The sequence below is a fragment of the Leptodactylus fuscus genome, chromosome 2 (genome assembly GCF_031893055.1).
Source record: "Leptodactylus fuscus isolate aLepFus1 chromosome 2, aLepFus1.hap2, whole genome shotgun sequence".
NCBI classification, from domain to species: domain Eukaryota; kingdom Metazoa; phylum Chordata; class Amphibia; order Anura; family Leptodactylidae; genus Leptodactylus; species Leptodactylus fuscus.
The window spans coordinates 114,759,938-114,772,250 of NC_134266.1; the positions used below are offsets into that span (position 1 = coordinate 114,759,938).

The 12,313-nt window shown below is 43.1% G+C and overlaps 1 protein-coding gene across 2 annotated transcripts in view; it reads right to left on the reverse strand.

The window, feature by feature from the left end:
- LOC142195044 (membrane-bound glycerophospholipid O-acyltransferase 2-like) overlaps nucleotides 1-11,073 on the reverse strand; it is a 41,720-nt gene extending 30,647 nt beyond the window's left edge. Inside the window, exon 1 of one of the 2 annotated variants that reach the window (XM_075264555.1) lies at nucleotides 10,945-11,073. In XM_075264555.1, the coding sequence (XP_075120656.1) occupies nucleotides 10,945-11,022 (78 nt within the window). In that variant the 5' untranslated portion in view covers nucleotides 11,023-11,073. The remainder of the gene's footprint in view (nucleotides 1-10,944) is intronic. The other variant, XM_075264556.1, reaches the window with a different exon arrangement.
- Nucleotides 11,074-12,313: the final 1,240 nt, after the last annotated feature.

Here is a 12,313-nt window from a genome sequence, read left to right on the forward strand (position 1 = left end):
ATCCACTTTGCCTGCACTGTACAAATCGCGGCGTTTCCGGTCCGTTGGGCCCCCGCTCAGAAGGTGTCCATTTAAAGGAGCTCTATCAGCAAAATTATGCCGTATGAGCCCCACATATGCCCGAATAGCCCTTAAGAAGGCACCGCTAATCTTATTTTAAAAGCTCCCCCTGTTTTTAAATAATACCCTAAAAACGATTATTAAAATCATACTTAACCATGCACGGTGGCTGGTTCGTGCACTGGTGGACGTCATCTTGCTGGCACGCCTTCTTCCAGCGATGTCCTCCTGGGCTCGCTCTTCACCGCCTCCATCTTCTTTTCTTCTGGAATGAACAAATTCGCGAGCGTACTCCGCATGTGCAGTACGCTCTCATAGTTCTAAGGGAAACTTAGAACTATGACAAAAATGGCGCCGGAGCGTGCGCTGTACACTCGTGAACTTCTTCATTCCAGAAGAAAAAAAGATGAAGGTGGGGAAGAAGAGCCCAGGAGGATGTCACTGGTAGAAGACACAGAAGAAGGCGTGCCAGCAAGTTGACGTCCACCAGTGCAAGAACCGCCCACCGTGCACGGTAAGTATGATTTTAATAATCGTTTTTAGGGTATTATTTAAAAACAGGGGGAGCTTTTAAAATAAGATTAGCGGTGCCTTCTTAAAGGCTATTCGGGCATATGTGGGGCTCATACAGCATAATTTTACTTCACAAGGCTCCCGGCTGTCATAGCAACGCGATCCCGGAGCTCGCCTACGCACCGCCGGGAAAATGGTGCCTCGGTCAGCTTTGATCGACGTGCCGGAGGGGTTAATGCCCATGATCGGTGCAGGCACTGATAGTGGACATTAATGACGGGTGTCTACTGTATCTACTGTAACAGTAGTCACCGGCAGCTCAGCATGGGATTAGGAGTCTCATGGTTGTTCTCAAGCCTAGACAACCTCTTGATCAACATCAGTAAGTGTTCATAATATAATTAATAAAGAAATGTAAAGTTTTATGTATCATGAGATCATATGAGAACTTTGAATAAATAAGCTGACCATATAAAAAAAGATGTTTTGCATGTTGGTAAACCATTTCAGTAGGATTTTAGTTCACTGAAAGTGTTTATATCCTTTCAAGTATGTAAGTATGTAATTAGTGCACATTTTCATCAAGGGCAAACAAGCCCATCTGACAGGAAGGCTTAAGGCTGTGTTCACACTGAGTTTTTTTGGTCAGGAATTTTGTCAGGAAACTGACTCAAATTCCTCCTCCTAAAAACACCTCACCATAGGACTGTATGGTGAGGTGTTTTTTGAAGGAGGAATTTGAGTCAGTTTCCTGACCAAAAAACTCAGTGTGAATGCAGGCTTAGGGTGCATGCACACTACGTAACGCCGGGCGTGTATGAGAGCCGTACACGCCGGCGTTACAGCAGGGCTGCCGAACACTTCCCATTCACTTCAATGGGAGCGCTCGTAAACGCCGCTGTTACGAGCGCTCCCATTGAAGTGAATGGGAAGTGTTCGGCAGTCTGCTGTAATGCCGGCGTGTACGGCTCTCATACACGCCCGGCGTTACGTAGTGTGCATGCACCCTTAGGGTAAGTTCACACGTAGTTTTTTGGATCAGAACCTGAGGCGGAGGCCACCTCAGGTTCCGATCCAAAAGCCGGGTTGCCGCGACTGAAAGCTGGCATCCAGCTGCATGCTCTGCTCTGGATTAGGCCCAATGAATGGCGAGGCGACTCGGCCTGAAGAATGAACATTTCGCTTCTTTTTTCCAGCTCCCGGAAAAAGCTCCTGAGCATCTCCCATTGATTTCAATGGGAGCCGTCTTTTGGTCAGGGTTTTGAGGCGATTACAGTCTCAAAACCCTGACCAAAAAACTACGTGTGAACTTACCCTAAGGCTATTTTCACAACACAAAGTTCAAATTAGCCCTGTGAGGGCCGTTATATGATCACTGTTAGAACACATTGACTGTAATGTATCTACTTATATGTCCTTTTTTGACAATCTGTTCTTAGAGACTATTACATGGTACATGAGTTTTCATTAAAAGTTGAAATGTGTGCAGGGTCTTTTTAAACAATCTATTCTCTGGCTGTATAAGCCTTCATACATGCTTACTGCTGAATTATATTTGGATTTCTGTCTAAGGCAGTCTGCTCCTCCCCTATCCATTACTATTACTACAGCTACTGGCTTATATGAACGTAATTCTACCAGGAGTAAAGTAGCATGTAAAATACCAAACAAATAGGTGAGAAAAGCTTACGAGAACATAATATAGGAGATTTAGAAACTGGACTGGAACTACTGGAGATGATGCAACCAAAAACATACTTGAGACAAAAAAAGAGAACTGTGAGCACAATAAAAGAAAGCTGTTTACTGTCTGTGACCAATGTTGTATCTGCAATAACACAAACAACACACAGCACATATATCATCTTAAATTCTCCTTACAAGTAGAAATGATAAAATTCTCCCACTGCCTGCTGGACACAGAGAAAGCTATCTGTAGACCTGATGTGAGGAGATTCATATCTCCATTCACTGTGTGAAGACAGAACAGTCCCTCCACTCACTGGGAACTCATCTTAAAGCCTGCTGTGTCTCTGGGCGGACCTTCCCTAGTAACAGGGTGTGAACATCAAATTAGCTAGAAGGGAGAGGCCTAGTGGTAGGAACTTTCAAGAGTTTTTTTTCAGGCCGAAAACATCAACAATTTTTAATAGAATGCATTACATTTTAGTCCACAATCACAAGACTAAGTTGTCTGAAAAAGTAATGACCATTTAAAAAAACGAGAACATATGGCTCTGAAATAATGGACCGTTTTGTCCATTTTTCCAAGCCATTTATTACAATGTTTGTGTAAATGTAGTTTAACTCTTCCTGTTGCATTTTTCCCCACTGCCTCCCTTATTTGACTATATACTGACCTACAGTTGCTTTTTAATTTAAGGGGGCATGCTTGACACATTGTATCATAAATCTCAATAAACGTATCAAGAGGAAGAATTTACACTGATACAGAAGACAAACAAGATTTTCCTGTTATTCACTAATGTTAAAAATCTATACTGCACCTAGCAAATTGTGACACCAAAATTTTTTGAGATTGCACAGCATACCATATATAAAAACACAATTTAATATTTCATATATAAAACCACCTTCATGTAACTTTGTAACAAACAGAGATTACAAGCAAAAACAGATGTCGCTTGAGAAGCGTATTTTACTCCTCAAAAGTGGACATGCTGTGATTTCAAAAATCACTGTGTTTTCGTAAATCGCAGCATGTCAATTATACCTACAGAAACACCAGTGTTTTCCACATAGGTGTAATTGCTGCATGAACAACTGCGATGTATTTCCGCCACTTTTTTCCACCAGCGCTTTTTGGCTGCGGCTCTCTACATGGGGCCCTAGACTATAAGAGTTTTCTGGCATAATAAAGCACCAATTTTTGGCACATAAAAATTGTGACTGTAAAAAAGTGAGTTCGTAAGAAGGGGATGTGTCATTCATGGCCTGGCACATTTAACCCTTCCCACCGCAAGCTGTTTTCCACTTCCAAACTCTCTAAATTTTTAATTCGGACACTGATAGCGAGCATTGGTGCAAGGTCTCTGTTGTACAATACAAAAGAGACCTGATGGCTATGGCAGTCCCATAGCTCCTAAGCGGCCACCATATTTGAATACTCGATCTCCACTATACTATTATGGTTCATGTTATACATTCTTCCTCATTTCCTTTCTGTTTAAAATAAATAAACTTTTTGAAGTTCATTTCATATGAACTAGGTGTGACACACAAGTCAGTAGGGATATATCAATAACAAATGTATCTAATAGTTACAAGCTTCACAACAATACAGTAAATACAGTAGTTAGTTCAGTTAGTGCAAATAATGGAAAGAAAGAAGGATCACAAAGAAATAAAAATAGGATAGAAAGAAGCTTGCAACACATTAACTAATCTGCTTGGATGACTTCATTGCTTTACAATTTGCTAAAACATGAATACAGCGCTAAGAATAACTGTAGTTATGACACTTTGCTGCACCCTGTATCATTATGCATTGTATACCATCCCCTCATTTATGAGGAGGCATGTGCCTCTTCATACAGTACATGAAGCACAGTCTATGCAGGTTCCGGGGCTATGAAACTGGCATGAATCAAGCCATTCTTCATAAACCTACCCCACTATGTACTTGGATGCAGTTATAAATGCACAAAATTCTGGGGCCACAGATGCATTCCTTTATAAGGCTGAGGCTGAGGCACCACGTTGCAGAAATGATGTTTTATTTGTTGCAGGTTTTTTTAACCAAACCTGTTAGTAGCTACAAAAGGAATGGGAAATATAAAGGAATCCCTTATACTTCTACCATCTGCTCAATTCACTCCTGACTGTGGCTGCGCTGCGGAAAAAAACTGCGGCAGCAACGAATTATGATTCTTTCCGCAGCGCTTTAGACAGAAAGTTTGCGGCATTTTCCTCCGCGGACTTTCTGTTACAATTATACCTATGGGGAAACCGCTGGCATTTCCGCAGCTATAATTGACTTGCTGCGATTTCCATACTGTAAAACGCTGCAATTTTTCTTGCAGCGTTTCCACCGCGGCCAAATTGCGGCATTTCTGTCCAGTGGGGCCCTGACCTAAAGAGATTGTTCATAATATTTTGGTATTGCAGCAGGAGGCCGGGGAAGGTGAAAAAGAATTCTATGGGTATCGCAGGTACCCAATAGTGGCCTAGGACACTGCAGCATCAGGGACAGGTATGTTTTTTTGTTCACCTTCTCCAGTCTCCTGCCGCAATACTAAAATATCATGGACAACCCTTTTAACTTATCAAAGTGATTTTCAGATTATTTTTTCGCGACCCATTGTACTTCATCATAGTGATAAATTTTGGTCGATAAGTTTTGTGTTTAATTATGAAAAAATTTGGAAATTTGGAAAAATATGCAATTTAAATGTTTCAAATTAACTGTTTTTTTTATACAGATGGTCATGCCACCCAAATTAATTCATAAGGCTGGGGTCTCATTTTGTGGTAAATACTGCAGTGGAAAAGCTGTGTTTTCCATATCGGTATAATGATGGCAGAAAGGCCACAGAAGAAAACATTGCATCTCTGTGAAACTGTGAAAAACGCTGCATAAAAAAAAAAAAATGTCATGCATTTCTGCAACATTTCTTGGCTGTGGCTTGCTACGAGTAGAATTTGCCTAACTAGGCTTATCTCTGCTTTACATTGGCATCAATCTTTAATTTTTTTATGGTCATCATAAGACTTACAAGTCAAAACACAATTTTCATCATTTTGAGTAACATTTCCAAAACCCAATAGACTAATTAAAAAGGACCTTTCACGTCCTCAGGCACATGCGGTATAATACACCGCTATAAGGCCGACAGTGCAACGAATTCAGTGCACTATTGGCTTTCCTATTATGTGCTGAAGAGTTATCAGTGTCGTTAGCGTAGCTCGTCAGTGTCAGAAGGGTGTTTCTGACAGTCTAGAGTCTATAGCGCTGTACTGTGAGGGGGCGTTCCTTACCGCCCCGCCATGATGAAGTACTCTCCCATAGACTAGTACTGGAGGGGCGTCATGCCTGGGCGGTAAGGAATGAAAGACTGTCAGAAACGCCCTTGTGACTCTGAAGAGCTACGGTAACGGCACCGATGGCTCTTCCCCCGGGGCACATAACGGGAATTAAGCACACTGTCGGCTTTCCAGCGATGTATTACGTCGTATGTGCCCAAGGACGTGAAAGGTCCTCTGTAAATTCTGAAGGGGTTTTAGAAGACCTCTGTATTAGAAATTCCTATACATCACCCCATTTTCAGAACTGCACCCCTTAAATAAGTCAAAACAGCAGAAATCTCCAGAAAGTGACCCCTTTTTAGAAACTAGATCTCTCAAGGAATTTATCAACAGGTTTTTTACTGAGTTGAAAAAAGTGAAAATGTAAACTTAATAATAACCGACTAACATTTTCCTCCTGAACATGACAGTACGCCATATGTGCTGGTACAATGATGTACGGGCACGTGGCAGCACTTGAAACGGAAAGAACGCTATCTGGCTTTTGGAGGACAGATTTCGCTGGAATAGTTTTTAATTGTCATGTTGCATTTGCTGAGCTCCTGAGGTACCAGTACAGTGGAAAGCCCCAAGAAATGACCTCATTTTGGAAACTAGACCTCTCAAGGAATTTATCGATTGGTATGGTCAGCATCTGAACCCACAGTTGTTTTTCCAACTTTATGACCAATGGGATGCGAAACTCAAAAATTACTTTCTTCCAATGAAATGTCACATTAGGCCCAAATTTCTCATTTTCTCAAAAGGTTAAAGGAGAAATAGCACGGGATAGTTTGTTAACAATTTCACTTGAATACCTCATATGTGGTCATAAACTTCTGTATGGGTACATGGCGGATCTTGGAATGAAAAGATCGCTATATGGCTTTTAGGTTAAGGCCACATATGTGAGCTGCAACTGAAAAACACTGCGGAAAAGAGCGCAGCCAAAATGCACTGGAGTTTTATCCGCAGCATTTTTCACTGAAAGTCCACAGAGTTTTCTTCTGAGGACTTTTTGCTTCTATTATACCTATACAGAAAACGCCAGAGTAGATATAATTGACATGCTATGATTTTAATAACGATTTCGATATTTTTCTGCAAAGTGTGGATTGATCTTGGTGGAAACTGAATGACCCCATTTTCTAAATTACACCCCTGTAAGGATTTATCAAGAGTTATACTAAGCATTTTGATTAACATCGGGCAGTGAAATTCAGAAATTTTATTTTTTGCAATATAACGTTGCTTTAGTCACAAATTTTTCATTTTTACAAAGGATTAAATGTATCACACAATTGCCACACAATCCCCTGGTGATAATGAATTAAAGAGTACTTAGAAGTGACTTCATTTTGGAAACTGCACCCCTCAAAAGTTAGAGGGCATTCACACTTGCGCCGCTGTCCACCCGCTTTGATTCCACTGAAAAGCCAGGAAAAACAGTTTGAAGAAGGCTTGCCAGCAGTCAGTTTAAAAACCCATTCATTTCAATGGGCTTTTAAAGTCAGACATGCAGAACTTTGTATCGGTGCAGAAAAAACGGTTTCACGAAGGAGAGGCGGCATATGGACTCCAGCAGTTTGCTTTAAAAACCCATTGAAATGAATGGGTTTTAAACTGACGGCTGGCAAGCTTTCCCCAAGCTGTTTTTCCTGGCTTTTCAGTGGAATCAAAGCGGGTGGACAGCGGCGCAAGTGTGAATGTCCCCTTATAGTGATCATCTTGACCCCAGAGATGTTTTCAAAAAAGATATACACAGATGGTGCAAAATGAAAACTGACATTTTACAGCTATTATATTTCAGTGCCCATCTCATGGTACTGTGAAGTCAGTTCTCCAGCTATTAGGCTCTGCTTCCTGATTTTGGAAACACGCTACATGCAAACTTATTCTTTTGCACAGAAATACAGCAGGGCTTTGATTTGGTTATTTATACTGCATTGGTGAGCAATTGCAGAGGGTCTTACACAAAAAAAAGATGAACCCCTATTTTTGAAACTACTCCCCTCAAGGAATATATCACAGGGCATAGTGAACATTTTTACCCCTTGAGTATTACATTATTTTAATTTCCAGATATAAATGCGCACTGAAGAGTTGAAGTTGCAATTTTTCCAGAGATATGTCATTTCAATGCCCGATATGTTGTGCCAGATTGTGACTGCTAAGACACACACTCCAAAAACTGTTAAAGGGATCCTATGTTTCAAACCCTTTTTTTTCTAACACGTTGGAATAGCCTTAAGAAAGGCTATTTGTCTCCTATCTTTCATTGTCTTCTCCGCGCCGCTGTTCGCCTAAAATCCTGTTTTTTCTTGGTATGTAAATGAATTCTTTTTTAGCACTGGGGGCGGCCCCCAGCGCTCAAACAGCACTGGGGGCGGCTTCAATACTGCGAAAGAAATCTCTAGCGCCGCCTCCATCTTCGTCTGGAACGAGGTCTTCACCGCGTCTTCTTCCGGCATTAGCTTCTAACTTCTAGGCCTCACGGCTCGTGGCCACAAGAAAAATGGACGCTTACAAAGAGGCCATTTTCTCATGGCCGGTGGGCATGCGCAGCCGGCTTGCCCTAGGCCTAGAAGTTAGAAGCTACCGCCAGAAGAAGACACAGTGAAGATGTCGTTCCAGACGAAGATGGAGGTGGCACTGGAGATTTCTTTCGGCAGCACTGGCGCTGCCCCCAGTGCTGTGAAAGAACTCATTTAAATATTGAGAAAAAATGGGATTTTAGGCAAATGGCGGTGCGGAGAAGACAACGAAAGGTAGGAGAAGAATAGCCTTTCTTAAGGCTATTCTGACGTGTTAGAAAAAAAAGGGTTTGAAAGATAGGATCCTTTTAAGTGGGTTATCCTTGCTACAACAGCTTTTGACACAAACTGGGCACAAAATATTGTGCACTGAAATTATGTATTCCTGGAAAAATTGTCATTTACACTTTGTGCAGCTCAGCACTCTTTTTGCATTGCCATCTTCTGAGATGCATAATATTTATATTTTTTATGTTGACATAGCTGGTTGAGGGCTTATGTTTTGCGGGACAAGCTGTGCTTTTTACTGGGTACCATTTTGGGGTTCATATGACTTTTTGATCACTTTTTTATTTACAAGGTCCACAGTGTGGGTTAAATAATGTTTTAGTTTTATTGTACATGTTTTTGCGGATGTAGTGATACCAAATATGACTGGTTTTTTTTATTTTTCTTTATTAACATGATAAAACATTTTATAGGGGAAAATGGGATTAGCGCTCTTTCCATTAGAAGCTCTGTTTAGCTCAGATCTGCTTTGCTTAAATCTTGAACTTTGGGTTACTGTTAGTCAGTTTCTCTCAAGTCTATGAGACTCACACGAAAACATCTCATATCCTTGCAAAGTGAAAATACCACATGTCCTCTTCGTGAGACCTGACGATGTCACTGACTAGTTAGCTAGTAGTCTCCTACAGACCAGAACAGCAGAAAGGTTGTCACTACTTTAAACTTAGTATTAGACTGCTGATAACATGGTGCAAGGAGGAGGGGGGGGGGGGGGTACACAAACAGAGCCTTTTGTTCCAGTGAGCAAATTTCACTGAATTTTTAAAATGATTACAGCGATAAAATTATAGGAGTACTACTTTAAGCCACAAAGGTAATTTTCACATTACAGCTAACTACTCATTTCTGTGTATCTGAAATGCTGTATTACATGGCACAAATTCACTGAATGGTGAAAAATATGCTGTCATGCAGGGTCATCTGGAGTGAGACATACTTTTCTAGCTGCTCTTGGATGTGACTCATAGAGGGCTGGAAAGCTCTTTTTTAAATTTTCTAGAAAAGAGAAAATCTGGGTATATTCAAACCAGGCAACCGTGCAATATCTGCACTATTGAACTTGTTGCAGTTCCTCAGCTAGCAAAAGTAAAGATCAATAAAACCACAAAATTATGACAATTCATCATAACCATAATAGGTTCAAACATGTCTTCTGAGTGTGTGCATATAGATTATATATACATATAAATATACACACACGTACATACATTCTGGGTGTATGTATAAATAAATAAATATATGCACACACATACATGCAGAAGATAGAACATGCATGTAAAGAAATAGAAATAAATGTCGCCAGGGTTATCTGTGAGGGCCTACTTAGTTTCTGCAATGAGCGCTTCCAACATTATAGCCATCCCATTATAGTCTATGGGGTGTGCAGGTAACCGATTTTTAAGCGGCTTGGGTTTCCGTTGTTTGGGTCCACTTACGGAAACCCTTGTGCAGGTGTGAACCTGGTATCAGGAATTGTGCCGCAAACAGGCCCACTAAGGATGGGTTCACATGGGGTTTTTTGGTCCGGATTTTGACGCAGAATCTGCGTCAAAATCCGGCTCAAAAAACGCCTCCCAATGGGTTCCTTTTTCCACGAGCAGTTTGTTCCCGCTCAAGGAAAAAAAAAGAGACATGCCCTTTCTTGACACGGATTCCCGACGTCCGCCTTGCGACACTCCCACCTGACTAGGCCCATTCATTTGAGCCTAATACGGAGCGGAATGGCGCGACTGAATGCCGATGCACTGTATCGGCATCCAGTCGCAGCTAGCCATTTTTTGGACCAGATTCTGAGGTGGCCTCCATGTCAAAATCCAGTCCAAAAAACTCTGTCTGAACCCGGCCTAAGGTTCTGCTGCCCATGGGCCCAGACAATTGTGGAGCTGGCCCTGTCAGTCAGAAGCAGTTATCAACACCCAGCAAATACAATAAGAACAGTGAGCAGGCCTGTTGGGGACTATGGAGGTGTTCTGTTTAGAAGCGTTAACATCAGTGCCATTGTCGGCCCCAGTTAGTGTCCCGTCCCGCTGTCATCCCTTAGGAGACCCTGTGAGGGGAGGCGGACACTGAGGAGACTCTCCCTGTACTAGTGACGTCACCGGCCGGCCAGCCCGCACAACAGACATTTCCCTTGTACAGCCGCCACCTCCCTGCGCCCTCCCGTAAAAGTTTACATTACTTTGTGATGCCACATGACAGTGAATGTACAGCGATAAGTGTCATGGACGCCACTGATAGCAGCCCAGGCTTGTTTATCACACCCCGCTATGCGCGGCCTCTCACTTCTATCACACTTTGCAGAAGTCTACCAGAGGACAGGACGTGCGGCTATCAATCCCTACCTAGCGGGCCATTCATTCCTGAGCCACCCGGTGACAGGACCGATGATAGAGTACTGTACTGTACAACCTCTACACCGCACGTAATACAGAAAGGGTAAGCACACGCGGAGTCAGTGACAATCCCCTCATGGTGACAGACGGCGGCACGACAGTCACTCACACTCACACCCAGTCCTACACACCTGTTCTGTGGGAAGGTTCCTGAGCATCTGCCTCACCACATGCAGAGCCGCCAACTCAGACTCCCCGGCTTCCTTCATATTCTCTCTTCTCCGGCTGCACTAGTCAGCCTCTTCCTGAATGATGTTCTTCTACTCCACACCCGTTCTTCACTGACTTCACTGACACTTTACCTACTAGACACCCGCCCACATACCACACCCGAAAAGTTGCCAGGGCTGCACCTTGTCCGCTGTGTGGCCAGACCTGATAGTTGGGGGTCATGGAGACCTTAGGGAAGTGTACCTCAGGAATGTGGAGTAGTGTACAGGCATGTATTGTGTGAGAACTATGGCAACCATTATTATTATGGATACTAGTATTAATAATATTGCTACAATCAAGCCATGCATGACACGGGTTACAGTATATAATAAAGAGAGTCTGTCAGCAGAAAAAGCGGTATCAGACTAATAGCCGCACCTTGTCAGACAACATCTACACTTTCCAAAGGTGTCTTTTGTATTCTACATTGCAGCTCCATCTTCATGAAAATCAGTTATTCTTATGCTTGGACCAAACTTGTGCTTGGCTTTCTGTCATTCGGGTCCACTGTGGGACTGAAACGATAGACCTTATAGACTATAATGGGGTCCACTGTTAGTCCGCCATTTTTATACTGAAACTGGAGGATGTAAAATTCTGCATTTATTTAACATGTGTCTGTAACTGCCGAAACATCATGGGTACCCCTCATGCGAACGCTGAGGCCAGTGATTTGAACACAGTGCTCACATGAGTCTTATTACTTTGACCAGTCCCAGCACCAGAGGGCAAGGGAGGTTGGTGGAGGGCCAGTGGCGGGGGAAGATGGAGGCCAGGGTCGCAGGGGGGAGGTGGAGGCCAGGGTCGCGGGGGGAGGTGCAGGCCAGGATCACCGGGGGGAGGTGCAGGCCAGGATCACCGGGGGGGTTGGGGGCTATTGGACGGCCGGGGGGTGAAGGGGGGGGGGGGGGAAGGGCAGAAAAGGGAGGCCGGGGACCCTTTGGAGGGGCCCACCGGGGTCCCTTTGGAGGGGCCCGCCGGGTTCATGCGTGGAGGGAGAAGAGAGCCCGATGTCGTTGTGGCCGCGGGGCAATGGGAGGGAGGAGGGTCGGGGCTGCGCTGCAGGTGTGTCGTGCACAAGGGGAAGGGGGCTGCAGACGAAGATGCGGGTATTGCTAATTAAAAATAAAGTTATCAAACATTTTTTAAAAAAAATGTTTTTCTAATAAGAACTTGATTTTAAAAATAGGCTATTTTTTGGTGGCACATTCCCTTTAACTCCTTCCTGACATCCAACATAAAATAACAGCAGATGTTGAGTCTTTAAATATGGCATCTGTTCAGAAG